Source organism: Lepus europaeus, chromosome 3, assembly GCF_033115175.1.
Source record: "Lepus europaeus isolate LE1 chromosome 3, mLepTim1.pri, whole genome shotgun sequence".
Taxonomy (NCBI): Eukaryota; Metazoa; Chordata; class Mammalia; order Lagomorpha; family Leporidae; genus Lepus; species Lepus europaeus.
The window spans coordinates 155,786,346-155,814,136 of record NC_084829.1 but is presented as its reverse complement, the minus strand read 5'-3'; the positions used below and the strand labels follow the sequence as shown (position 1 = coordinate 155,814,136).

Below are 27,791 nucleotides of genomic sequence, written 5' to 3'. Positions count from 1 at the left end.
TCTGGCAGATGAATGAGTAGAAGATGGCAGTGTCTAAGCATGCCCTGGTGAGCTACAGTGAGAATAACTAGGAATTTTTATATTGTGTCACCTGGTGGCCAGTAGCAACAGCACAGGAAGTGGTGCTTTGATGTTGGGGATGGGGCTAAAGGAAGAAAAGCTACGTGATGCATTGTATGATTTACCATTGGTCCTTGTCGGAGACCTGGTAAGATCCTGCTCAACCATGGCAAAAACATGCTCTCATACCACCAGTCAGTATGTTGTTCTGGAGTTGGATGGGTTCGGAAGGATGGTGGATGTCATTTCCATTTTTAAAGCGTTGAAATGAGAGACTAAACAAATGTACTATGAATCAAATGGAATGTCAGATGTCATTAATGATACATCCTCTGTAACTCTTCCGATTCCTGCTAGAATCATGACATTGGGTGACAGTCAGGGCTTGCTTGGATATAATCTATCCTCATGCACCCACAGAGCACTGTATGGAAGATACAAAAGAGAGGTGGTTACCGTTTGTTAAAGATGGATTTGAAAGGGTAACTCTTCAACGTAGAGGAGAAGATGTTGAGACGCCTGCGTCTCACATGGGAGTCCCTAGGTTGGATGCCTGGTTCTAGATCTTCACTGTAGCTTCTTGCTCATACAGACAGAGCCTGGGAGGCAGCAGATGGTGGCTCACATAATTGTGTTCCTGCCCCTGACACGGGAGATCTGGCCAGAGTGCTCCCAGTTTTGGCCTTGTCCCAACGAGGGGCCCCTGGGCACTTTTGGAAGTAAACCATCAGACGGGAACTCTGTCTGTCTGCCTATTCTGTCTCTCTACTCTTAAATAAACAAATAAAATTTAAAGAAATATTCTAAAGATAAAAAAAGAAAACGTGTCCTATTCCATCTGAAAATCTAGTGTAGAATGTCACTCATTGCTTCAGTCATTACCTGACATTTGTTGAGTACCTGCCATGTGTGGGACCTGGGCGCCTTGTAGTCGAGACTGGGAAGTAGGTAGAGCCCACTTCCCGAGAGGCTGATCTCGATGTTTTACACTTCATGTTGGACATTTTATCCTTGAATGGGAGGAGAAGTTGTCAGCTCCCGGTCAGCTTTCCGGCTGTCACTTAAAGAGGCTATGACTTCAAAGTCAGAATGGTCTCATGGAAACCTAAGGATGGTGAGTGGGAATGGGTGGGTGGAAGCTGCCTACTGCATTCCCAAGTGAATTGTCTCCATATTCCTGTGTCTTGGAGTCAGAATGGCAGGAGGGCATTCTCAGGCCTCCAGCCCATTTTTTTGATTGCACCTGAGAGGTCAGGCTCATTCCCAGGTCATGCTATCTGTGTCTGCTGATTCCCTATCTGATTTCCTTGATCTGGACAGGAGGCTTGACACAGGCCCCTTGGTACTTGTATCCTCCACCCCAAAGATGAGGTGGGCATTAGATTAGCCTCTGAAGAATGAGCACATTATTCTCCAGGTCATCACCCTTCTGCGGCAAACCAGACAAGCACCATTTTTTCAGTAGCCCAACTCAGGATGAAGCTAGGCAAGAGCTACTGCCCGATGGAGAATTTTGGTATCAAGCTCTCTTTTTACCAGGGTTCTGCCAGGCACAACTCTTAGTCACTGGGTAGGACATTTGAGAAGTCACTGCATCAGGATCCTTGGGAAGGGAAATCAATTCAGGACATGGATGCTTATTTATTAGGACTGCAACTCTATAAAGAGGAACTTCCAAGCCTCTGGGCCATCGCTTACAAAGTGAAGCGTACCCGAGATGAATCCTTTGCTGGGGAAGATCGACCAGACTTTATTGATAGGCCATACTTAGCCCAGTAGGTCTCTGACTATGAGTTAAGCATCCAATATACAGGGACAGAAAGGAGCATCAGTAAACGTGCTCTCTTTTTTACAGTGGCTTGAGAAAGAGTCAGGAGGGAGCATCTCCCTGTGGTGCTCACCTTGCTGGTGTCTCGGGTGAGGCATGCCAGTTGTGGCAGCAGGTGAAATGATCTTAAAAATAACCCTCACAGTCACCCGTGTCTTACATACAAAGCCTGTTCCTAACAGCTTAGAGCTGCTGCCCAGTTCCTTGTTGAGCCTGTTACAACAATGGAGTGAGAAAAGTCAGCAAGCGTGTCTTAAGTGTTACCCCTCCTGCCCATGTTCAAAGGTGCAGTTTCTTAAAGTGCAGTGGTAAATTATTTGAAAATTCAACCAATTACGTAAGTTACAAAATTAAATACTCTGGCCTAGGTAATATTTGGTTAGAATTTGAAATAAAACGTTTATCCTATCTTCTTTTCTTGGTCATATGAGATATTTAAACAAAGATTTTTTAATTCATTAATATACGAGACACACACACAAACACACACAGCAAGTGCGTGGGTGCATATCCTGTTTCACTCCCCAAATGCCTATAAAAGCCCCTGGCTGGGGTCATAACTTGGAGCTGGAATTCAATCTAGGATTTCCACATGAGTGGCAGAAAACTAGCTGCTTGAGCCATCACTGGGGCCTCCCAGTCTGCGTTAGCAGAGAGCTGGAGTCAGGAGAAACAGTGAGTGCTGAACCCAGGTTCTCTGCCCTTGGGTTGATGCCGATGCTTGTGTCTGAATGGGCATCTTAACTGCTAGGCCAAACGCCCAAGCCAATATGAGATCTATTAAGCATAGGGAATTCTGAGTTGCTTATATTAACAGGAAAACTATGGACAAAATATTTGACAAATAGATGATATCCATTTATGCTTTTGTTATTATTTTTGTTATGTTTTTGTTATTAGCAAGGTATTATTTGTAGGGGGGAATAAAGTCTGGACTTTGTTTTGATACTGAAAGATCCTTCATTTTGAGTGATGAAAAAATTCTTCAAAGATGTAAAATTTCTATTGCTAGTACTTTATTTTAATAGCATTGTGATCATATGTGAAACAAGGTTGGGTGATACTGAGATTTAGTTTAATAAGGAAATGGAATAACACAGTTACAAAGATGATATTTATATGTTCAATTCTTGGTCAGCCTTTACAAGGTTAATTTTGATAGAAATATGTGTAAGGTTCTTTTGAAATGAACCGGTGGCTTTTATCAGCTAACCATTTAGGTAGTATGTCCAGACTCTCCTTGACGGGTTCGATGAAGCTGACTATTCTCTCTGACAGATTGGGGATTATAACAGAAACTAATAAGATAGATAACAGCATCTATATGTCAGGATCCATAGACTGTGTAGTCCCAGGGGACCAAAATGCATCGTTTTATTTTTACAGAGAAGACTTTATTTCTGTTGCTAGTTGCCTACAGAAGAGTGAAAGAAGCAATAGCAGGTGTAGGAAATTAAGACGGTTTCTTTGTTTCCATAGTCTCCTGCAGACAGGTCTCAGAAGATTCATGCTGGTGACGAAGTCATTCAAGTTAATCGACAAACCGTGGTGAGTTGAGTTTATTCATTACCTAAGTGTCTGTGTATTGGATTTCATTTTTTTTTTTTTTTGAAACGCAGAGGAATAGGAAGAAAGATACACAGTAAGACCTTTCATCTGTGTGTTCACTCCCCAAGTGCCTGTGTTAGCCAGGGCTGGACCAAGCTGAAGCCAGGAGCCTGGATCTCAGTCTGAGTCCCCCACGTAGGTTCCAGGGACCCAAGTACCTGAGCTGTCATCTGTGCATCCTGGGTTGCACATTAACAGAAAACTGAGTTGGAAGCAGAGGAGCTGGGATACAAACCAGGCAGTCCGATGCAGGATGCTGGCATCTCAAGTGGCGATTTTAATCATTACTCTGCCAAACACCCGCCTATGTGTATTGAGACTTAAGTTTCTCCTTTACAACTTTCAATGAAATCTAAAGCCATATTGTTTCTTTTTTAATTTGAAATTCATATCCAATTTTGCCACTAGAGTAAGTAGTGCTAAGAGGAACATGTTTGCATCTGCGTATTTGTATCTCGCTCTTTACTAATTGCGATGTCCTTGAGAGAAACTTGTAGGTTTGATATTTTCAGTCTTCATGAGCTAGTCTTCCTTCCTCATTTGCTTGCTTTGAAGGTGGGTTGGCAACTGAAAAACCTGGTCAGGAAGCTGAGGGAGAATCCCACTGGAGTCGTGTTACTGCTTAAGAAGCGGCCCTCCGGTTCTTTCAACTTCACGCCGGCTCCCCTGAAGAACCTGCGGTGGAAGCCGCCTCTCGTGCAGGTACCGCTGGTCCCTGTGGGCCTTTGTCTCGCTTCAGCAGCGACCAGCATCTCTGGTTGGGCTTGTCACGATGGAAAGTTGCAGGTGATGGGTTTCAGGATTGGTGTACGATGATCCTATCGTCCTAAAAGAGTTGATGCTTTAGTTTTCTTATGTTATGAGACTATAAATTGTAGATCTATAGTAACAGTGTGGTAGCTTCTAGCCATGTACGACCGTTTAAGTAAATGGATTTAGAAGTTCTCCAGTCTCACCAGCCACCTTCCTGGTCTGAATATTCACATCTGGCCAGTGTTGCCATATTGGCTGTGCGGTACAGATGTTTCCAGGTGTGTCAGTCAGCTGGTTGTTGCTACCATGAAATCCCTGAGAAAGTTAACTTCATAAAGAGAAAGAGTTTATTTATTCAGCCCATGGTTTTGAGGCCACTGCTTTGGCCTCTGGTGAGGGTGGCAGTGGTGGGGTGCAGGCAGATGGATGACATGGGAGCCAGTAGACAGTGAGGTGCCTTGGCCCAATTCTTTCCAGGAACCCCCTCCCCAGGGCGTATCCCCAGTGAGCTCAGGACCTCCCGCTGAGCCAGCTTCCCAGTGCTGTAACTGGAATAAGTCTCCCCTCCTAAGTTCCACTGACTTCTGAGGTTTAAATATCTGTGTGAATTCAGGACCAGCGTTCAGGCCATAGCATTATCACCGTGGCACTGAAGAAAAGTTAATGTCTATCCTTCTCTTCTCTCCTCTCAAACATGTCTTCATGTAACTGTGTGTGCACTGCTCACTGATCTCAGAGAGACCATGGAGTGGAGTCCTTAGCAGCGTGTTACCAAGGCAGGCTGGGTGTGAGGGAGCACTCCGTCCCGTGGAGAATGGTGTCACACATGGTTTAGGCATTAGTTAGAAGTGCCAATCTTGATGGTGCAAGACGAGCTGACATTGAGTGATTGCTGCTGTGTGAGTTCTCTTCAAACAACATGCTCCTGGTTGCCCACACTCGGGGGGACCTTGCTCACTGACCACCACTTTTTTATGCCATTGGTCCTTAGAGTTTATTTTCTAGATCAAGAGTCAAAGGAATGGCATTTTAATGCCCTTTAATGAGATGGAGACTACAGTGTACTTGTAACTGCCTGTGATTTTATTATCCATCTCCACATGGGGGAACAGTATAGTGTGGAGTCACAACTTTGATGCTCAGGATGCAGACCCTGGAAATACGTCTATTGGTGTAGTTTGAGGGAGATGAGGGGGTTAAAAATAATTAACATGAAGTACGAGGTAGAACAAAAATCAGTTTTCAACAATAACAGCATAGTTTTTGGTTTTTTAAAAAACATTAAGTACAAATTATATATATATGGTATAGAATAGAATATTTTCAAATACACATACATTCTGCAATATCTAAATAAAGCCTATTAACATATGCATCATCTCACATGTTTATTATTTATGGTGAAAACAATTAAATTCTGCTGTTTTAGCGATATTCAAGTCTCTGTCTTCCTGTCTGATAGATATTTTATATCCCTTGACCAACATCTCTCCTGCCCATGGCAACCACTATTCTATTCTACTTATTTTTTTTTAAAGATTCATTTATTTGGGCTGGCGCTGTGGCTCACTTGGTTGATGCTCTGCCTGCATCCCATATGGGCACCGGTTCTAGTCCTGGTTGCTCCTCTTCCAGTCCAGCTCTCTGCTGTGGCCATGGAGGGCAGTGGAGGATGGCGCAAGTGCTTGGGCCCCTACACCCGCATGGGAGACCAGGAAGAGGTACCTGGCTCCTGGCTTCGGATTGGCACAGGACTGGCCATAGTGGCCATTTGAGGAGTGAACCAATGGAAGGAAGACTTTTCTTACTGTCTCTCTCTCTATGTCTATAATTCTACCTGTCAAATAAAAAAAAAAAGATTTATTTATTTATTTTAAAGAGTTTAAGAGTTACACAGAGAGAATGAGAGAGAGTGGGGAGGGGTCTTCCATCCGCTGATTCACTCACCAATTGGCTGCAGTGGCCAGAGCTGTGCCAATCTGAAGCCAGGAGCCAGGAGCTTCCTCCAGGTCTTCCCACACAGGTGCAGAGGCCCAAGGACTTGGGCCATCTTCTACTGCTTTCCTAGGCCATAGCAGAGAGCTAGATTGGAAGTGGAACAGCCAGGACTCGAACTGGTGCCCATATAGGATGCCGGCACTGCAGGCGGCGGCTTTACCTGCTACACCACAGCGCCTGCCCCCTATTCTACTTCTGTGAAGTCAACTTTTTTAGCTTCTACATTTAAGTGAAATCACACAGTATTGTCTTTCTGTGCCTGGCTTACTTCACTTAACATAATGTCCTCCAGTTTTATCCATGTTGTAGCAAATGACAGGATTCCCTTCTTTCCTAAGGCTGAATAGTGCTCCATATTACATTTCTTTCCATTTTTTTTAAAATTTTTTTATTTTTGACAGGCAGAGTGGACAGCGAGAGAGAGACAGAGAGAAAGGTCTTCTTTTTGCCGTTGGTTCACCCTCCAATGGCCGCCGCGGTAGGCGCGCTGCGGCCCGCACACCGCGCTGATCCGATGGCAGGAGCCAGGTGCTTCTCCTGGTCTCCCATGGGGTGCAGGGCCCAAGCACTTGGGCCATCCTCCACTGCACTCCCTGGCCACAGCAGAGAGCTGGCCTGGAAGAGGGGCAACCGGGACAGGATCGGTGCCCCAACCGGGACTAGAACCCGGTGTGCCGGCGCCGCAAGGCGGAGGATTAGCCTAGTGAGCCATGGCGCCGGCGCTTTTTTTTTTTTTTTTTTGACAGGCAGAGTTAGACAGTGAGAGAGAGAGAGAGAGAGAGAGAGAGAGAGGAAGGTCTTCCTTTTCTGTTGGTTCACCCACCAAATGGCCACTAGGGCCAGCACGCTGCGCCCATCCAAAGCCAGGAGCCAGGCTCTTCCTCCTGGTCTCCCATGCGGGTGCAGGGCCCAAGCACTTGGGCCATCCTCCACTGCCCTCCATGGCCACAGCAGAGAGCTGGACTGGAAGAGGGGCAACTGGAACAGAATCTGGCGCCCCAACCAGGACTAGAACCCGGGGTGCCGGTGCCGCAGGCGGAGGATTAGCCAAGTGAGCTGCGGCGCCGGCCCCATAATACATTTCTAAATTCAGTCACTGATGAGCACTTCAGTTGAGTCTTTATTTAGGCTGTTGTGAATAGTGCTGCAAGGATTATGGGAGTGCAGGTATCTCTTTGACATGCTATTTTTTAAAGAAGATATATTTATTTGAATGCAGAGTTACAAATAGAGAGGGAGAGAAAGAGATCTTCTAACTGCTGTTTCACTCCCAAAATGTCTGCAGTGGCTAAGGCTGGGCTAGGCCATAGCCAGGAGCCTGGAACTCCAAACAGGTCCTCTACATGGATGACAAGGGTTGAGTACTTGGACCAGCATTCGCTGCTTTCCCAGGCACATTAGCAGGGAACTGGTTTGGAAGTGCAGCAACTGGGATTCAATGAGATGCTGGCATTGGAGGTGGCGGCTTAACCTCTGTGCCACAACTCCAGTCCCTGATGTACTGATTTCATTTCTCTGGGATACATACCCAGTGCATGGTGGGTCAGTGTTGGGTTCTGAAGGAGAGGTGGGCTTGGGTGTTTAAGGTGAAGGCTCTCTTCCCAATGAGGTGGCATTTGCTTGGGCTGTTGGTTGTGCATCTTTAGGGGGAGGTGCTCACGCACACCACGTGGATTCACTGCCATCAGCGACGGGAGAGTCTTAGGTAAGGTCTCCTAGAGGCAGAGTTTGAGATGCAGATTCTTGTGTAGGCAATTTCAGAGGCTGTGTGCTTCAGGAAAACTTGTAAGGGAGAGAGGAAAGCAGAATGAAGGAGGGGAGGCAGCGAGAAGGCCAGCTCACTCCGAGTCTAGCCTTGGCCTGTTAGCCAGGACGAAGGATCCTGGTGTAACCACACAGCTACAGGCTCTGGTGCTCCTGCCCCGGGAGACAGCTTTGTCAGCTGAGGGCTTCTCTTCAGAGTAGGGGCAGCTGGGGGTGGTCCTGGCACTCTGGATGGGCTCTACAGACCCTTCTACAAAGAATGAGCAGCTTGGAGTCCCTGGAGCTGAGGATGGGAGGTAAAGTTGGACTGGTTGGTGCGGATGGTTCCATGGCAGATGGAGTTCTAGGCTACTTCATCCCACAGGGGACAGGCTGAAAGATGTTTTTATGATGCTATCCAGGGCTACCATAATAAAGTCCTATGGATTGAGTGTTATGAATCAAGGTGTCAACAGTGCTGGTTTCTCCTTAGGCCTTCCTCCTTAGCGTGCTGATGGCCATCTTCTTCCTGTTTGTCTGCAGACTTCTGTCTGTGTGTCTGTGTCCTGATCTCTTCTTATAAGGACACCTGTCATACGGATGAGAACCCAGCCTGGCTACCATGCTGTAATTTAACCACCCCTTTACAGAGCCTGCCTAAATACAGTCATAGTCTGAGGTCCGAGGGTTAAGGTGCGGAACAGGTGGATTTTGAGGTGATAGAGTTGAGCCCATGCAAACTCTAAACCTAAGAAACCACAGTTGGGAGGGAGGCTGTTGTGTAAGCCTGGAGGTGGAGTGGCGTGGTTCTGAGCAAGGCTGGTGACAGGGCTGATTCCACATGAAAGGAGGCCCAGGGCGGCACAGCATGCGGTGATGAGGCTGGCCCGGGACTCAACACCTGGAGTTCAAATCTCAGCTCTCACTTTTCAGTCAAGGTGTTTAATCTTCCTATGCCCCATTCTCCTATTTGTTAGTCAACTCTTAGAGAAGGCCTTAGGTCAGAGGTGAGGAAGATCAGCAAGGTGAAGGAGAAACAGGTGTCAGTGTGCCTGGAACCCTGGGTGGTGACAGGAGTTGGAAAGTTGGGAAAGCCATTGGGAAGGCAGGGATGGCAAGTGGGTGAGCCTAACAGCATTTCACGTAATAAAGCAGAATCCATGTAGATATGTTCAGAACGTAAATGAAACATTTAGAAGTATTTATTTATTTATTTGGAAGTCAGAGTTACACAGATAGAGAGGAGAGGCAGAGAGAGGGAGAGGCAGAGAGAGAAAGAGAGAGATCGATCTTCCATCTGCTGGTTCACTCCCCAGTTGGCCACAATGGCCGGAGTTGTGCCAATCTGAATCCAGGAACAATTAGCTTCTTTTGGGTCTCCCATGTGGGTGCAGGGGCCCAAGGACTTGGGCCATCCTCTACTGCTTTCCTAGGCCATAGCAGAGAGCTGGATCAGAAGTGGAGGAGCCAGGACTAGAACCGGTGCCCATATGGGATGCCGGCACTGCAGGCAGTAACTTTACCCACTATGCCACAACGCCAGCCTGAAACTTATTTTTAAGTACAGGCTAGTTAGCCCCCTGACTTCTGGAGACTCATTCTAGAAGGAACACTCTTTGATTTTCTCTGGGTTCGCCTGCCAAGTTCTAGTGACTGCAGTTTGGCAAGCAGGTGACCGGAGAGATGTAGACACCTGGTTTTGCTTTTGACTCAGGGAGATAGACCGCCATCGTGACACAGAGGCTCCGGGTGTTCTTGCAATGTGTCCAGGCATTTTCAGAAGATTCTACCATGGTAGACAAAGCTCTGTAGACTTGTTCAGCCCCCAACCCTTGGCATTTCTTTGTGCTTTGCTTTCAGTCTTTTCAACATCATTAGTGTTGTACCTTCACCAGAATGCTGCTATTCATTATGTTTAGTCAGGATAAATGAGGGCTCCTGATAACATAGCCATCAACATTGGAGTTGTCTGGGAGTAGCTGTCCTGTGCACCTGCTCTAATTTACTTTTTTTTTTTTTTTTTTAAGATTTATTTGAGTCAGAGTTACACACAGAGAGAGGGAGAGACAGAGAGAGAGAGAGAGAGAGAGAGAGAGAGAGAGAGGTCTTCCATCTGTTGGTTCACTCCCCAATTGCCTGCAAAGGCTGGAGCTGCACCCATCTGAAGCCAGGAACCAGGAGCTTCCTCCTGGTCTTCCCATGTGGTTTCAGGGGCCCAAGGACTTGGGCCATCTTCTGCTACTTTCCTAGGCCATCGCAGAGAGCTGGATCAGAAGTGGAGTAGCCGGGTCTCAAACCGGCGCCCATATGGGATGCTGGCACTGCAGGTGGTGGCTTTACCTGCTACGCCACAGCGCCAGCCCTCTAATTTACTTTTGCTTCTGAGAGTCTGGGTCCTGGCCTTGTGTTTTCAGACATGATAAAGATCGACATTCAGGTGCTTGTCAATTACGTATTGAGGGACACTGACAGATCATGGGGTAGTGACTGAGCACCAGGATATGGAGATTATGCTATGATAAAGACAAGTGCCAAGACCTAGGTGCCTCTCCTGAAAATAAGTTGTCCCTCCATGCGTCACCTGTGGCCACTTGTAGCTGCCTGCACGCTGGCTCTCAGTCCTTCCAATCCTTGGAGTCCAGTTCACAGCCTTTCTTGTTCTGGGACAGTCTTCAGTCACAACCAGCCCTAGGACAGTTTAAAGGTGGAAAATTTGTGCCCACCCAGGACCAAAGCACTTCTCACTGGCCTTAACCATGTGTTCCCATGCCTTGACCTTAAGATTCCCTACTTTTCCTTTACCAGCTAGAAAAAGTTCATCATTGTTTCTAGACTGTAGAAGGGATAAACTGAACATCTCATGGAAGATTGTAAAGCATAGGTATTTTGAAACCAACAATATAATTAAATTAAGCAATGTGGATTTTGAATTTTTGTAATTGTGTGAGTATATGTATATATATGTATATATATATAAAACTAAAATAGTACAAGTTGCATATGAAGGGACTTCACAAAGTTGATGAAAAATGAAATTAAAAGGTAAATTTATTTTGGTGCAAAAACACTCTTTGAGGTTTGTGCATAGTTTTTTCATAATATGCGTTTCTATGAACTTTCTGAAGTCCGTTCACACTTTGTGACAAACAAGGTCCTAAGTGCTTTGCACGTGTTTCCGCACTGAATTCTCAGTGCTCCCCTGTGTAGGTTCTGCCCTCCTGACCACTTCTTCCCATTTCACGGATGCGACACTAAGAAGCTGAGTGGTTTGTGCCGTGCCACAGAGATTATAGGAGGTGCAGCCAGGATCATAGCAGCCCGTGGGAGTTCCAAGCCTGTTCCTAGAGCGCAGTGGTGTTGCCAGTCATTTTCATGCACTGAGTTAGTCCTCACTGAGACTCTGTGGGAGGCATTGTCAGTACCACTCTTTCAAAGAGGAAGAAACTGAGGCCTGGATATTTCAATGCTTTGCTCAGAGCTGGAATCATAAGAACCCAGACGCCTGGCTCTGGAGCCTTGGCTTTGCACCGCCCTGTCTTTCAAAGCCCCCAGTAGGCGCTGAGCGTCTCCCAGGAGGGAGGCGGCCGAATGCTGCCGGTCCAAGAAGCACTGGCATGGCCCAGCCCCGCTCTGCGCATGGCTGGTGGTGGTTCTGGGGAAGGCACAGGTGTGCCAGGGCCTCCGAGGTGACCTCTCCTCTTTTGGGCCTGGTGCCTGTTTCAGACCTCGCCTCCGCCCACGACAACCCAGTCCCCTGAGGGCACGATGGACACCTCGCTGACCAAGGAGAAGCCCGCCATCCTGGACCTGTACATCCCCCCGCCGCCGGCCGTCCCCTACTCGCCCCGGTACGTCGCCTGCGCCCGCGGGGTGTGCGTGCCTCCTGTTTGCGCAGCTGCCAGCGAAGTGGGGCGCAGACCCTGGATCTTCAGAGAGGACGCGTGGCAGCAGAAACGGGTGGGAGAAAGTCCGATCCGTCTTAGCGCGGCGAGTGCAGGGGTGGATCTGGGTGTCACGGCCTTGGGGCGCTGTTTGGTGGGGAGGGGCCCCTTCGGGGAAAAATACGAGGATAGCTCCCTTGTGAACAGTTACACCCTTCTCCTGGGACCTTAGAAGGGGTTGTTTGGGAGTCACTGTAGCTGAGGTTTCGTTAACGCCATCATAAATCCATCCTGTGCGTGTATGACAGTAAAGTTACAGCTTGATGGTGCTGAGAGATGGGTTCTTCATAGAACTTAGAAAAAAGCACGTGAGTGTAGGTGTGGACTTTTCCTGTATGTGTGTGTGTGTGTGTGTACTATAAATTCTTTGCTTTTTTTTTTAAGGTTTATTTATTGTTTATTTGAAAGGCAGAGTTATAGAGAGGGAAAGAGATCCTCCATCCACTGGTTCACTCCTCAGATGGCCTAAATGCCAGGAGCCCGGAGCTTCTTCTGGGTCTCCCAAGTGGGTGCAGAGGCCCAAGCACATGGGCCATCTTCTGCTGCTTTCCCAGGCACATTAGCAGGGAGCTTGATAAGAAGTGGAGCAGCTGGGACTCAAACCAGTGCCCATATGGGATACTAGCATCATAGGTGGAGGCCTATGATGATACACCACAGCTCCAATTGCTCTGAATTCATAAACATAGTTGTTTTCTTCTGTTTACTGCACACAGGGTCATTGTGACAAGGGACCCAAAACAAATGGCCTCCCTCTGAATAAATACCCCACACATGCAAATAAAGTATGTGCACAGTTGCTTTCTCACGGCTGTCTTAAATGTTACGTGGTGTAGTGCAGGTGGTCCTCCTGGATGGAGTGTGTGGATTTACATGTGCTCCTGGCGTGTGGAGAGCAACTTCTCTGTTTACTGACGCTGCTAGGACTGGAGAAGGGGGCTCCTGTCTGCAGCCTGTGTTAACTGAGAACAGAGCCTGCTTTAGTACCTGACACAAAACAGATGCAGCTCTGGCCTCCAGAGAACTGCCGGGGTCTCATTCAGTTCTTCAAGAATAAATTGCAAAACACATCATTAAGCTGTAATATTTCATAAGACGAGGTTCGGGCTGAATTTGTGACAGTGAGGTGCTACTTTATACTGGAGTTTTTCCTTCATTTTTGTTTGAGCTCTTTGCTTCGGTTGTGTTTCTTTGCTGTGTCGAGAAGATTTGGCATTGTTTCCCCCTTCCTTGAGTCTTGGTTTACCCAGGACGAATTATAGCACGTGGAGAATTTACCTCCAGTGATCAGGGGCTTTCTGGGTGGTGGGCAGGCCTCTTCCCTGTTCTTACAGACCACAGTCATGTGGCCACTGGGTCCTAAGGGATCTAAAGCTACAGGTCACTGTTGAGTTTGCACACAGAGAGCAAGGTTCGCTGACTACCAACGTGGGGCCTGTTTTATCAGAAATATCAGAGATTCCCTCCTTGGCTGGTCCTCTGTGACGGGTCACAGAAGTAGTGGCAAGAAAGGGGTTTGTCCATGGTGAGGGAGAATTGAAACTGGGGCTTGCATGTACTTGGGGGAGAGACACATGTGAACGTACACACACACAGATGCCACTGAGGAAGACCATTTTGTGGGGAATAAAAAATGCAAATAGATTACAGGAAAGTAATAGCTTTGTGAATGGGGGAGTTGTGTGTTGGTTCATGGGTGTAGAGGGAGATAGATCCTTGGGCAGGAGGGGTACCTGGGCAGCAGGCTCCCATGGGAACACCATACTCTGGTAAGGTTGATCATGATATTGCTTTAGGACTCAGCTGGTTATGTGTGTGTGGTAGTTGTGGTACTGGTTGCCCAATAGAATTTACTGAATGCAAAACACTTAACCAGCTAGTCATGTGGACCTAAATTGAAATTTTATTGTAAATCGACATTTAGATGATGTTAGGATGGAATTGGTGATCCTGCTTTGGTGGGTTAGTTCAGAAAAAAATACTTAGTTCAGAAAAAGTCACGCTTCATCGGTTACTATAAAGGTCCTTTTTTACTTTTTGATATGATTCTCAAATCTACAGACCAAGAGTCTCCTTTGCTGGGTTTTGGCAAAGACACTTCTTGGCATGTGAAAAATGGCTTGTAGCTCATACCTTAACTCATGGGTCCTGTAGAAAATAGGAGATTCAGCTACAGGGCAGAAACAGAGGAAAACTGGAGCTTTTCAAAGGTGTATTTGGACCAGCTAGATGTAGACATAAGTGGAAAAACACTGCATTACCCTCATTTAATAGGATCATCATATTTGCTCTTGTTTAACATAAGGATCTCTATGTATTTGAGGAGCAACTAGGATTGCATTTCCCCCCAGTGGCAAAGGAGCTCAGTTTTTCTGCGCATGTTGGAGGCGGCAACGTAACGATTGTGCGTTATCTTCCAGGGAGGAGAGCGGGAACTTTGTTTTCGGAGGATTCAGTAAGTGTAAACAGCCGTTGCCTGCTCCCAAGGGTTCAGAGTCCCCAAATTCCGTCTTGGACCAAGAGAGCCGAAGACGAAGATTTACCATTGCAGACTCTGATCAGTTGCCTGGGTATTCTGTGGAAACCAATCTCCTGCCCACAAAAATGAGAGAGAAAACACCATCTTATGGTTAGTTTCCAAGAGCTTGTTTTGTTCCGCTGTTTGCTTTTGCTTCTCTTCCCCACCCCCTTCCTTATTTGGAGTTGTTGGATGAATTTGGCAGACTTTAAGGGTAATCCGAGGAAAACATAAACCTCAATGAAATTCTAAGCATGAGACCTTTATGCTTCTCTCTGAAGCAATGCCTGGTGAGTCATTACTCTGCCTGGCATCCAAGTCCAGCTGTGTGAGATCATTGCATGGTTTTAACTTGCAGGGCCTTAACTCTGGAGTTGCTCTTCTCTGTAGACTCACAGATCCGAGTTTACCATGCCTCTGTCTTCACTGCTTGCCGTGGAAATACGGTGTTTTAAAATACTTTGCTTGTTTTAAAGTTGCTTCTGCTTTAGTGGGTGTGACATTGTGGGGTCTAAGGTTAAGGAGAGGAATCTTAAAGTCCCCAGACTAGTCAGTGATGTCATTCCCTTCTCATCCCTCCAAGGCAAGCCCCGGCCCTTGTCCATGCCTGCAGATGGGAACTGGATGGGGATCGTGGACCCTTTTGCCAGACCTCGAGGTCACGGGAGGAAAGGTATGTTTCATCAAAGACCCAGGCCTCATGTCAATTCCATTTGTAAATGTGTTACGATAACTGGAGAAGGTGCTTAGCCTTTCGGAGTCCCGTTTTCTCATCTATGAAGTCAAGACTGCTGACACTCTCTAAGATCCTGCTTATTTCTCGAATCAAAGAATTGCATCAAGCATAATCCTACTTGGTGACGATACATCTCTGTGAGCACTGTGTGCTTTAGAAAGGTTGTAGGTGAGACAGGATGGGTGCACACAGATACATCCAGGAGCTATGGAGAAGGAAGTGGTCAGTTGTCATAACGCTTTCTCTTGAGGTCCTCTGCAGACAGTACCGCCAGCTCTCTACACTCCACAGGGCGACCCACCCCACCCAGCCAGACAAGGCACGTGGACTGTGATGCAGGGTCAAGCAAGGTTCTGTCTTATGTAGGATTCGTGTGTGCCCGATGGCCGCAAGCTTCCAGTTCCTGAGGGTGTCACCTAAGGCAGGCCTGACCCTGCCTTAGGTTAACTGCCAAAGTGTGTACAAAGCCAGCAGTCTGTTGCTGAAGCATGAGTGGGGCACGGCTGTGGGACTCTCAGAGTCCTGAATTCTTACTGGGTCGGGGAAGATTCTAGGAGGCTATCCTCATGGATCTGTTCCAAAAAGCTGTCAGAAGAAATCCTGACAGCCAGTGGATCCCCACATCAGTCCACAAGCACAGGGAGATGCATGGCTGACATCTGCAGGCTGCTAGAACCGTGGCCTTGGGAAGGGCAGCAGGTTCTGCCACAATGCTGGTGGTCCTTGTTGTGCGGCCTGGAGAGGGCGCAGTGCCATTCAGGTGCACTGGTAAGACTGCTAATACAAGCAGTTGTAAATTCATACCTGATCAGGACCGTCAGACAAAGAAGGCCATAGCCATTAATGGTCTACATTTAAGATTTTATTTATTTATTTGAGAGGTAGAGTTACAGACAAAGAGAGAGGGGGAGACAGAGAGAAAGGTTTTCCGTCTGCTGGTCCACTCCCCAAATGGCTGCAACAGCCAGAACTGGGCTGATCTGAAGCCAGGATCCAGGAGCTTCTTCTGGGTCACCCATGCAGGTACAGTGGCTCAAGCACTTGGTCATCTTCTACTGCTTTCCCAGGCCATAGCAGAGAGCTGGATTGGAGGTGGAGCAGCTGGGACTTGAACAGGTGACCATATGGGATGCTGGTGCCGCAAAGGCAGAAGGTAGAGGTTCAGCCCACTATACCACAGTGCTGGCCCCTGGTCTACTTTTTAAACAAGTAGCAATAAATTCTTTATGAACCAATCTCATCTTAAATTTTATAATGATTATTACTGGAGTCTGTTTTGATTTCTGATGAACAAGCATGGATTTTTTTTCCTTCCCAGTCCTTCTTGTGTTAGAAAATTATGACTATTTGAAAAGAAATTTGGGTTTAATTTGCCCTGTAATCAAAGTTCCAGGTTATTACATTGGTCTTAAGGGAAGTGTGTAAGCATAATACATTTTTGCCCGATTCTATTTGATTATCAGTGTTGGCAGAGCATCATAACATTTCTCTTGCAGTGTTGGAACAGCGTAGGGGAGGAATTAAACTACAGTAGGCTTCAGGCAGTAGAAGGAAAGAAAGAACACTGTTCTGGAGGCCTCACTTTCCAACGTGTTCGGTCCCTAATATCTACTAGGGACTCGGTAATGTTTGTCACCTGGGGACCTGCATCATTTGGATTCTGCTAACGTGACAAAGGGACAAGAAGAGATGCCAGCCCATAGTTCAAGATACTCTTATGTAACGTGAAGCTCTGTGGAGCAGTCAGCAGGTGGCAGGACTGTCCTTCGTTTAGAATCAGGAATGCTCACATCTTCATTGCCATTCTTAGGAGCCTGGATTTAGCCTTTTATTTCTTTATATATTGAGACATGGAGATGGGGATTAGAGAATATGAAATGGGGAAATTGAAGAATATTTGTTCTCCTTCCTTCTCCCACATTTTTCTTGTGTGATTATTTTAGCATAAAAGGCATTATATATAAATGACCACCTTAAAAAAATCACAGCCTTACTGGGATGTAACTCATCCAGCATAAACTTCACCCTTTAAAGAATACAATTCAGTGGTTTTTAGTGTATTCACAGCATTGTGCATCAGTTACTTCTCTCTGACTCCAGGACACTGCATCACCCCAAAAGAAATCCCATACCTTTCAGCAGTCACTCTCAGTTTCGCTCTCCCTCAGCTCCCAACAGTCCCTCCTCCGTTTTGTGCCTAGGCTGTGCCTGATTTGGATATTTCATATAAATATTCATAGACTCATACAATAGGAGGCGTTTTGACAGTGGGCACTTTCTAAAGAAGTGATATTGATTACAAAAGCAGAACAAGTACACTGAAGAACATCTAGAAAGTAATCACTGTGAATGCTGTAGCTGTTCCTGTATTTTCATATCATACACTTAAGACAAAAGTGTATAAGATGCAAGAAACTGATATCCACCGAGACCCTGTAGAGTGAGAATTATCTAGAAAATGCCATTTTTAAATAACCGTGTTAGCATTGCCTCTTACGGCTCTGCCACCTGTTTATTCAGTCTGCTGCTGGCAGTTTAGGTCGCTTCTGGTTTTTCCCTGGTGATTGACCTGTCAGTAAGCATCCTTGTACACAGATCTCTGCAGATTTTCAGATGTGTAACTTCTGAAGAACGCTGAGTGTTTCTAACAAGAAATTTACAGTTCTGCCTGCAATGTTGCTGACCCTACTTGACCATACCCTCAGCTGCAGTGGTCACTTTGGAAGTTGGGCTGAGTGAAGGGCTTTTCAGCTTAGAGCCAATAAGATCTGTGGCTCTGACCTGGGCATCCTTCGACTCCAGGGCAGGTCCATTTCCAGTGATCCAACTCTTGGCAGAGCTGCCAGGGCTCTTCACAAGCTGACTTCTGCTGAAGCCCAGGCTTACCACATTGAAAGCCACTGCAGTGGACTGGCCTGTTGGGTCAAATTTCTACTCAGTTTCTTAAATGCCTCTCCCTACTCCATCCGGGGGGCCATTTGGCATTTAGGACAGGTTCGTTCTTCTTGGTCAGGAAAGCTTCCAAGCATTGCAGGCATTAAAATCTTCAGTCCCCTTCCAATGCAGGTGAATAGTGCCTGTTCTTCCTTCAGGCTAACAAGCAGGGGCACCCCCTTCTCCTTCCTAAATGTTCCTTAGGGATGTCCCAGGAAAGACACCATGCAGGCATCAGGATAGCAGGAGACAAGTGACAGAATTGTGCCCCTTTCTGTCTTTGTTCTCAATTTCAAGTGCAATTATGAAGATTGGCACACTGGCAGAGAAGCGTGGGCTCTCTGGTTCCTCCTGGCCCTGGGTCACCTCTCACCTGCTACAGCAGCCTGTAGGCACAGAGGGTTTCTTCCATTTCGGCTTTCTGAACCCCCATGAAGTGGGCCTGGTTGCATGGAAGCCCATCCAGGGAGAGAGCAGGGTGTGGTGGCTGCACTAGTTGGCACAGGTGCCCTGGGTTGTTATGTTAATGCACTGTGGGCTCTGTCTGAAAACAGGGGAAGAAGCTCTTTGCCGGTATTTCAGTAACGAGCGGATTCCTCCCATCATTGAAGAAAGCGCCTCTCCCTCCTACCGCTTCTCCAGGCCCGCCACGGAGCGGCATCTGGTGCGGGGTGCAGACTACATCCGCGGGAGCAGGTGCTACATCAACTCGGATCTCCACAGCAGCGCCACCATCCCATTCCAGGAGGAGGGGACCAAAAAGAAATCCGGCAGCTCGGCAGCCAAGTCCTCCACGGAGCGGTCCGTGCTGGGCAGCTGGCTCACGCGCCTGAAACTGTTGACACACTGAGAGCACTTCGCACGCCTACCTGTCTCCCGCTACAAGTGCCTTCTTTGCTTGGGCCCTGCGGATTTCAGCCACAGTATTACATCCTGACCTCACGCGATTCCTTTCTTTCTTTCTGTTTGAAAGTTGGAGACTGCCCGTCTCAGAATTTCGAAGTCATTGGATGGCAACGAATCCAGAGGATCTTTAAAGTGCTGGCTTGTGGAGGCAGAAGGAGGGATGTGGGTGGGTAGGGTCTGCTTTTTTCTGTTTTGTGGTGGTTTTTTTTGCTTCCCTGGAGTCGGAACATGGAGACACTCCATAAATGCGGGCATCTTGGCCAGAATTGTGATGGCCAGTGTGAAACTAGGGGCCTCATTCCTTGTTTTTTTTTTTTTTTTTTTTTTTTTTTTTTTTTTTTTTTTTAAGGGGTGTATGGGTATTGAGATTGGGGACAGTTGTCTGTCACACAGATGTGTTGGTTTGTGGTCCAACTTCTTTACCTGAAAGAGCCAGTGGAGGAAACATTTTTGTTTGATTTTTGAAGCTGTATTCCATATCTGTAAGTGTAGCAGCTTTGACTACATAACAGGTGTCAAACGACTGATACTTTCAGAGCTGAGGTATACGTGTAGTTTGGTTATACTGGAGGAATTCAGTCTCTGTGTAGGTCAATTAATGCAGAAACACATGGATACATTTTGATATACATGGATGCACGTTTTGTGACCATACACAAAGAAGTGTGTGGTCCTTTGTGTTGTTATATATTGTCCTCTCTAAGGGAAAAGAAGCTATCAGACTTGCTGACTGCCAAAGTATCATTCAGAAAAGCAAAGCATCGAGATTTAGTTTTATGAGAGATACATCAGTTTGCATTTTGACCTTTTCAGTGTCCATCTTCCAGAAAAGAACCTTTGCAGTTCTCCAAAATTGTGCACATTTTTCTTACTAGAAATATCTTGGAAAACCTCATGGTCACTAATTTTCAACTAGCATCAGGTATTTTGAAAAAGTGTGTCTGGATATTAACTCTTGTTTAAACTGAATGTATGATATTTTGTTAGAATGGAAAAGTACTATCTTGTTAATTTAAGTGTTTTAAATACAGTTGTATATTTTTCTTACTCTAGTCACATGTAATTGAAGTGTTGTTTTGTGTCATATATGAAGCTAATAAGAATGAGTGTTCAAGGTGTTGTCAGACTTATAGGTAACCACCATGGCTGTTGCCAGCATGGACATGGTTGTTAAAAAAAGAATAAACCCTCACAAGCATTTTAGGATTTTACGGATTAGAAATCGAGGAGCTTCAGAAAGTGTGTAAAGAGTAAAATCACATTTGGTGAATTTTCCGAGGAATGTTCCCAGGCTAATCTGGTAGGCTAGCCCCCAGTCCCTCCCTTTGCTGAACTGCCTGAAATTCAACCCATGAGAAATTCACCAGCACTGGAAAACCTCCTGCTCTTCAATGCCTCTGTTGGGGCTTAAGCGGCTAGCAGTCACTCGAGGCAATGTGGTTGAATACAGCCTGGCTGCTTGGCCATCAGCCTCCAAAGGAACTGCAGTGGAAATGTGGGCATTGCAGGCAGGATCCTTGGGTGTTAGACAGGGATAGAAGAGACTTGGAGTGTGGGATTCATTGGGGGCCGACCACAGGACATGAGGGCAGAGTGTCTAGTCACAGGGCCCTGGGCTGGGAATGAGCAGGGAGATGAGGAGAGCCAGCCCTTACCACTTGACGGTTTGAGCTGGCTTTGTGCCCACCATGGAGTGGCAGCACATTTTGTCTCTGTCTGAACTTAGGGGAGGGTTCCTAGTACCTGTAATCCCACTGCTTATTGAGTTCAAAGCTTTAGAGGTCTTGACTGGCAGGGTGACCCACTTTCTGTAGAGCAAATGCCACTTGTGAATTGATTGACCATCATCAAAATGAATTTTCAGGACTCCGTCTTAACAGCTAGAAGCAGTGCCCAACTTCAGCTACTGTACCAGATTGGTGCTTCTCAGACTCCATTCCCCTGAAGCCCTCAGATGGACCAGAGAAGGTTCTGGGGTCCCATTCTTTTTGCGCCCTGCAATTTTGTTTTTGTTTGTATTTTTATTTAATGTTTTCTCCTGAATTGTGTTTAAAAAATATACTGCTGCTAAAAAAAGTGTAAAATTCTGTTGAAATCTATCAGTAGCTTAATATGGATTTTCTTAGCAAAGGATGGAAACTGCTTGCCCTGATGGTGCACCGGGTTTCATGATGGGCCTGTGTTAACACACGAAGATACAGGGGGACACTTCCTGATAGGGTGCTTTAGAGCTGTGTCCTTCAACCGTGCCAGGCACAACTCAGCCCCCATCTCTTCTGTAATACATATTTTATAGCTTCACTTTGTAATCCTCCAGTGAAAATCCTGTGTGTGTGAAGCTTACCTTCACACATAAAAGCATCTCCTTTGCTATTCTGAACTGAAATGGCCAAGGGATATAACCAGTCTCTAACCATACAGATCAATATAGTGTCCTAACTGGAACATAAACAAATACGAATATCTTGCAATGGAATCATTGTCTTCATATGTAAGCGCTCTAGAGTGATGATGTTGCATGATGAAGCAAGGCGCATACTCTGTGCATATGTGTATGTATGTGTATTCCTACATATGTGTGTGTGTATGTGCATGTGTGGTAGCTATAGATGCAAATCAGTACAGGCTCACCACATTGACAATTCAATACCAGGAATGGGAGTGATGTTAATAATATAGCTTTCTAAAATGTGGCCGCTTCTTGATAAAGGTATTCACAAAACATCTTTAATGGCTTACCAAGTGCCTGGCATTGTTCTCATTACCCACCTACCACCTTTAAGAGGTGGGTGCCGCCGTCATTCCCATTTTACAAGCGACGGAGCTATGCACAGGCCCGCAGCTACTAATGGCAGAACTGGATGAGAATCGAGGCAGCCGACTTCTGCTGTCCTTGCTCCTAGTCACCGCTGTTCAGGCTTCACTCGATTGATGGATTATTCCATTTGCATCCCTGAAAATCCAAAGCATATTGCAACCAAGCAGAAATTTCTGTGTTTATATGTAGAATGAGATTACAGACTCAGGTAATTTTATACTGGCTTCCTTATACAGGAATCTTTGGTGGTGCGGTTGGCAGCCAGTTCTGTATGTGAGGGTCTGACCTGGAGGGCTGGTGTGGCACCCATGCTCCCACTGGTTAAATGCAAGAGGGGATCACCCATAACTGGCACCTCACATGCTCTCCCATTTCCCCAGCTGCTTCTGGGAGGTCCAATTTGTCCATTTTCTCCCTCTAGTTCTTACTCCTCAGTCCTTTCCTCGCCAAGCCCAGCGTTTTAGAATCTGTTTTTGGTTCTCTCCCATGTTAGTCAGTTATACTGAATATCTGAGGAGACTAACTTTATAAAGAGAAAAAGGTTATTTAGCGTACAGTTTTGAAGGTTCACAGTTCCTGATTGGGTGGCCATGTTGGTTTGGCATCGATGATGGCAGCAGGCTGCAACGGAGGGGCAGTGTGTGGAGGAACAAGTATGGTGAGCCAGGAAGCAGAGGGAACAGCCCTGCCTGACTCTGGCTTTCATAGCCAATGCTCTTGTGAGAGTGACCTTCCAAAGGGCCTACCTGCAACTAATGACCTACTTAGCTCACTTCCTAATCACCATAATTGGGTTAAGGTTCCACCTCCTAGTACTGATGACATTGGTGTTTAAATATTTGCCTGACCTTGGGAGCCAAATCAGGTTCGAACCATAGCTCCCCTTAAGCCCCAGAACTTGCTGCACCTCTGGCCCCAAGACCTAAAGTTTTCCTGTTACAGTTTGCTGGCCTTCAGATAACCCAGAGGTATTTACATGATGTTTTTCATCCCCCATAGAGAAAGTATATCTCTATTTCACATTTTAATATATATATATATATATATATACATATATATATATATATATATTTGCCAGAGTGGGCACAAAGGGATGGGGATGTAGACCTGAGTTGGGTATTTTCACCTATTGTGCATGTGAATAGTTGGTAGAGACCAGTACTTCACATTTTGCTCCCATTCTTGTTAATAAAATCACTGTATCATTTCCTTTGGGGTGAGACTACTGCAGGCTTCCTCTTTGCAGAATCTGTGGAAGGTGAATGTCTTCAGAGGGATTAAAGCAGAGCTGGCGTCGTGGTGCAGTGGGTTAAGCTGCTGCTCGGGATACCTGCATCCCGTGGGGTGCATGGAATTGAGTCTTGCCTCCACTTCCAGTCCAGCTTCCTGCTAAAATGCCTGGGAGGCAATGGAGGATGGTCCGCGTCTTGAGTTCCTGACATCCTAAGGGAGACCTGAATGGAGTTCTTGGCTTCTGACTTCTGCCTGGCCATCCCTGGCTGATGTGTGCACCTTGGCAGTGAACCAGCGCATGGAAGATCTCACACACTCTCCCTCTCCTTCTCTTCTGTTGCTCTGCCTTTCAGACATTCATGAATCTTTTTAAAATACACAAATTCTTTAATAAAAAAGGAATTGAACTACTTTCGGTGTGATCATTCTGTGGCTTGGCCATTATTGGTTGCTTTTATTCATTTTTGGAGGTACTCTGTGTTCAGCTTGGGCTGCTATAATAAAATACCTTTGACTGGGTGGCTTCAGATTTAATTCTCACAGTTCTAGAAGCTGGGAAGTCCAGGGCTGAGGTAGTGGCTGTTCAGTTCCTGGTGAGGACTCTCAAGCAGGTGTGCAGACTTTGTTGCAGATTTGTTCTCACATGGCTGGGAGAGAAAGTCAGACTCCTCCCAGCAAGAGGACTCCACCCACATGACTTAATTAGCTCCCAGAGTTCCTGCTTCCTAACACCATCTCGCTGGGAATTTGGCCTTCAATGTATGAATTACAGGAAAACTAAGTATATAGCTCTCTCGAATTTTGTGCTTTCATATGAACCGCTGGGAGATGAGGATTTAAAAATCTGAGAAATTGGTATGTAGAGTCCAGAAAAGCTGACTTTGCCAGTGTTTCTTAAAATAGTTTGAAAGCCGGGGCCGGCGCTGGCGCCGTGGCTCACTTGATTAAATCTGCCTGTGGCGCCGGCATCCCATATGGGCACGGGGTTCTAGTCCCGGTTGCTCCTCTTCCAGTCCAGCTCTCTGCTGTGGCCCAGGAGGGCAGTGGAGGATGGCCCAAGAGCTTGGGCCCTGCACCTGCATGGGAGACAGGAAGAAAGCACCTGGCTCCTGGCCTCGGATTGGCGCAGCACGCCGGCTGTAGCGGCCATTTGGGGGGTGAACCAACGGAGGGAGGACCTTTCTCTCTGTCTCTCTCACTGTCTATAACTCTACCTATCAGAAAAAAGGTTTGAAAGCCTTGTTTGATATGGCAAGCTAATGTGACCTTAGTGCATGTTGGAGAATACCTAAAGAAACTTGAAAAACAGGTATTTTATAGCTTATGGAATTAAGAAAAGAGGATTTTCTCACTGTATAATTTACAACATAATTATTTGGAAATTGCTCAGTTGCTGTTTCTTTTTAAGGGTTCTATTTATTTTGTGCCACAATGATTGCAGAAGTGTGCTGATTTGACAAAAGGGACCCTAAACTTAGGTTTAACAAAGTGAAGGGGAAAAGGGATTATATCCCATTCAGATTTTCTATGGGACTGCGTTTTTCTCTAGTTTTAGAAAGGGTCTATCCCAAACCTTGTGTGTGTGTATAGAAGAGAATTTCCTACCACAGAAGTCCTTCTGAAATGATGACCTGTGACCTGGTTTGATGAGAAGAGAGGAAGGATTTTTGTCTGTAACTCACAAAATAGCGTACCTCAGCTCAGGGTCTTGGAACATGTAATCTGCTCCCTGTATGTAGAAAGTGCATAGGGTCAGTTGTTAAGTCAGGACTCCAGTTGTATCCTGATCATTGCTGCAAGCCCTCTGACATTCTCTGGCAATGCTGCTTAGGCTCATCACATGCTGCCAAGGTACCCAGGTTCAGGATTAGAACCTGCAGGGCCACCGTGAAGAGGGTCCCAACTCTACCTTCTCTTCTGTGTGTTGGTGATCGTTGTGTAACTGCTCTGAGGAAAAGTCAGCAGCCTGGCCGGGGAGGTCACACTGGGAGCTGGCTTGCCACACAGCAGTCCCCTTCACCAAGCTTCATGTTTCTCTGGAAAGTTGTGACAGAAGTTGTAAGAGAAATTTAAGAAATAAGCCTCAGTTATATAAAAAGGAAGAAGGCATAAAGACTTCTTGCAGGCAAGGGTAGCGATATTCTCATCATTTTTTCTTCCCTTGCTTGGGGCATTATAAACATCCAAATGCTTGGGAAGGGATGATTAAATGGAGGGAGAATATCAGGAGAAAAATGCTGAAAAGGAGAGAAAATGCTCTTCCACTGACTAGACCGTGGAAAGGATTTATAATTTATTGTAGGAGGCATGAACATGCTCCTTCACCATTTTGTCTTAATTTTGTTTAAATGATTATCTTAATCATGAGAGAGCTTTAAAAATGAAGCTTAATGAGGTAACATTTGTCTCTTAAGTGAGAAATTGTGCTTTTAGTCTATTGTCAGTTTCTGTTTTCTTACTTGGATCTACATTCTCTGTCACCTACTTAGTGTCCAAGAAAGGAGAGGAGAGATTTGGGGAATTAGTTCGAATTTAGGAATCTTTGACTTGTGGAAATTGGCATCAAGCTGACAGAAGCAGTTTGGAGCTCGGCTTTCAGTCAGCTAACCCAGCTCTCCCACTTTGCCACGTGGAAGCTCTGTGATGCAAAACAAGGTCTCTATCTCTGCTCCTCAGCTGTCTGTGGAAAGGGGTAATAATAGGATCAACTTCCTAGGCTTACCGTGATTTTATGAGAATGTTGGTGAGACTCACCCTCCAGATAGTCCAGCACACAGTCCTCAGTGATGTCGACTCTTGACAGTGCTAATAGGGTTTACTCCATCCTTACCTCGAAGGCAAAAAGCATCAGAGTGGTCAACAGGGATTTTCGCATTCTTTTGTCTTATGTATCCAACAAAATGATCCCACTGTCACTCTCCCAGAAGGCTTCTTTGGAGTCTGACCTGGAAATGTACTTTTTACTGGTACAAATCTCAGTTACTCAAATATTTGGCTGAGTTGGAACTTAAGAAATGACAAAAATCTGCCTATGATTGAAGGTACTTGGATGCTTGATTTATCATCATCATGTCTTCTCTAATCCCCTAAAACTTCCTTCAATAAGATGCTATGTGGAAACCCAGGAAATCGGCACAGCCCCATCTTCTGGTTGGCTGAGCGACATTTGTTTCCTATCCTCATCTTGAGGTGGAACCTCCCCCCCAAAAAAATCATTTCTATATTTCCTACGTTGTTTTTTTTTTTTTTTTTTTTTTTTTTGACAGAGTGGACAGTGAGAGACAGAGAGAAAGGTTTTCCTTTTGCCATTGGTTCACCCTCCAATGGCCGCCGTGGTAGGTGCGCTGCGGCTGGCGCACCGCACTGATCCGATGGCAGGAGCCAGGTGCTTCTCCTGGTCTCCCATGGGGTGCAGGGCCCAAGCACTTGGGCCATCCTCCACTGCACTCCCGGGCCATAGCAGAGAGCTGGCCTGGAAGAGGGGCAACCGGGACAGGATCGGGGCCCCGACTGGGACTAGAACCCGGTGTGCCAGTGCCGCAAGGCAGAGGATTAGCCTAGTGAGCTGCGGTGCCGGCCTATTTGCTACGGTTTTTAAAGAGGAATAATGGGGGCTGGTGAAATGGTATAGCAGGATAAGTTTCTGCCTGCAATGCCGGCTACCCATATGGACACCAGTTTGTGTTGGTTCGAATTCCAATCTTGCTCTCTGCTAAAGTGCCTAGGAAAGCAGTGGAGAATGTTCCCAGTGCTTGGGCTCCTGCCTCTCATGTGGGAGACCCAGATAAGATTCCTGGATCCTGGCTTCTAGCTGGGCCAGCCATGGACATTGCAGCCATTTGGGGAATGAACCAGCGATGGAAGCCCTCCCCCTTTTCTCTAACTTTCTCTCACTGTATATTTCAAATAAATAAATAAATCTTAAAAATAATGTAGAATAGTGCCTATTTTGAAAATTCCAATTATGAAAAGGAATATTTACCAAAATATAGAACCAATAGACTGTGTTGCTTTTGCTGAAGCTGAAGCTGAAAGGTCATTCATTGGATGCCCCCCCCCATGCTTTGATAAATAAATGGGAGAAAATTTAAAACAACCTTGTTTACAATACTGTGTCTTCCTTGGAAGTGCTACTGCCCTTTTCAGATTTCTCCTTAATGAAGGAGTACCACTGAAGTCATTCTTAGAGACTGGCCCGTGATTTTAATTGGATTATACTATTCAGACAATGTGACATACAAATGCCAGAGTATACAATTTGGCGTGTTTTAACTAGCAACTAGTGAATTGTAGTTGATGCGTTTCCTTAAACCTCCGACTTATCACAGAGTGCTAGATTCTTAAATGCTGATGATGGACACATCCTCTGGGTCCAGTGATCAAAGTGAGTCCTAAAGTCATCCCCACAAGGCTCTCCTTAACCCTATTGTGGGTGGGATTAATTGATCTTTTGTTTATCTACAGTGTTGACTCATATTGTTAGAAGTGTGGTTCTCCAGCTTATATTTTGAAACGATTTTAAAAAGACTTATTTGTTTGAAAGTCAGAATTAGAAGGAGAGAGAGAGAGAGAGATCTTCTATCCACTGGTTCGCTCCCCAAATGACTGTAACTGCCAGAGCTGGGCCAGACCAAAGCCAGGAGCCTTATCTGGGTCTCCCACGTGGGTGCAGGGTCCCAAGCATTGGGGCCTCCTCAGCTGCCTTCCCAGATGCA

At 46.1% G+C, this 27,791-nt stretch overlaps 1 protein-coding gene and 1 pseudogene across 4 annotated transcripts in view; both read left to right on the top strand.

Moving 5' to 3' along the window:
• The window catches only part of CNKSR3 (CNKSR family member 3), a 100,938-nt gene extending 77,493 nt beyond the window's left edge, over positions 1–23,445 (top strand). The window contains exons 8-13 of one of the 4 annotated variants that reach the window (XM_062186955.1): positions 3,368–3,436; positions 4,052–4,198; positions 11,714–11,838; positions 14,352–14,560; positions 15,033–15,122; positions 23,221–23,445. In XM_062186955.1, coding sequence (XP_062042939.1) covers positions 3,368–3,436; positions 4,052–4,198; positions 11,714–11,838; positions 14,352–14,560; positions 15,033–15,122; positions 23,221–23,282 — 702 coding nt within the window. In that variant the 3' untranslated portion in view covers positions 23,283–23,445. Of the gene's footprint in view, positions 1–3,367; positions 3,437–4,051; positions 4,199–11,713; positions 11,839–14,351; positions 14,561–15,032; positions 15,123–18,673; positions 19,339–23,089; positions 23,187–23,220 lie in introns of those variants that run through there. The other 3 variants (XM_062186956.1, XM_062186954.1, XM_062186953.1) reach the window with 3 other exon arrangements.
• LOC133756274 (large ribosomal subunit protein eL15-like) lies at positions 15,129–18,652 on the top strand (annotated as a pseudogene).
• Positions 23,446–27,791: the final 4,346 nt, after the last annotated feature.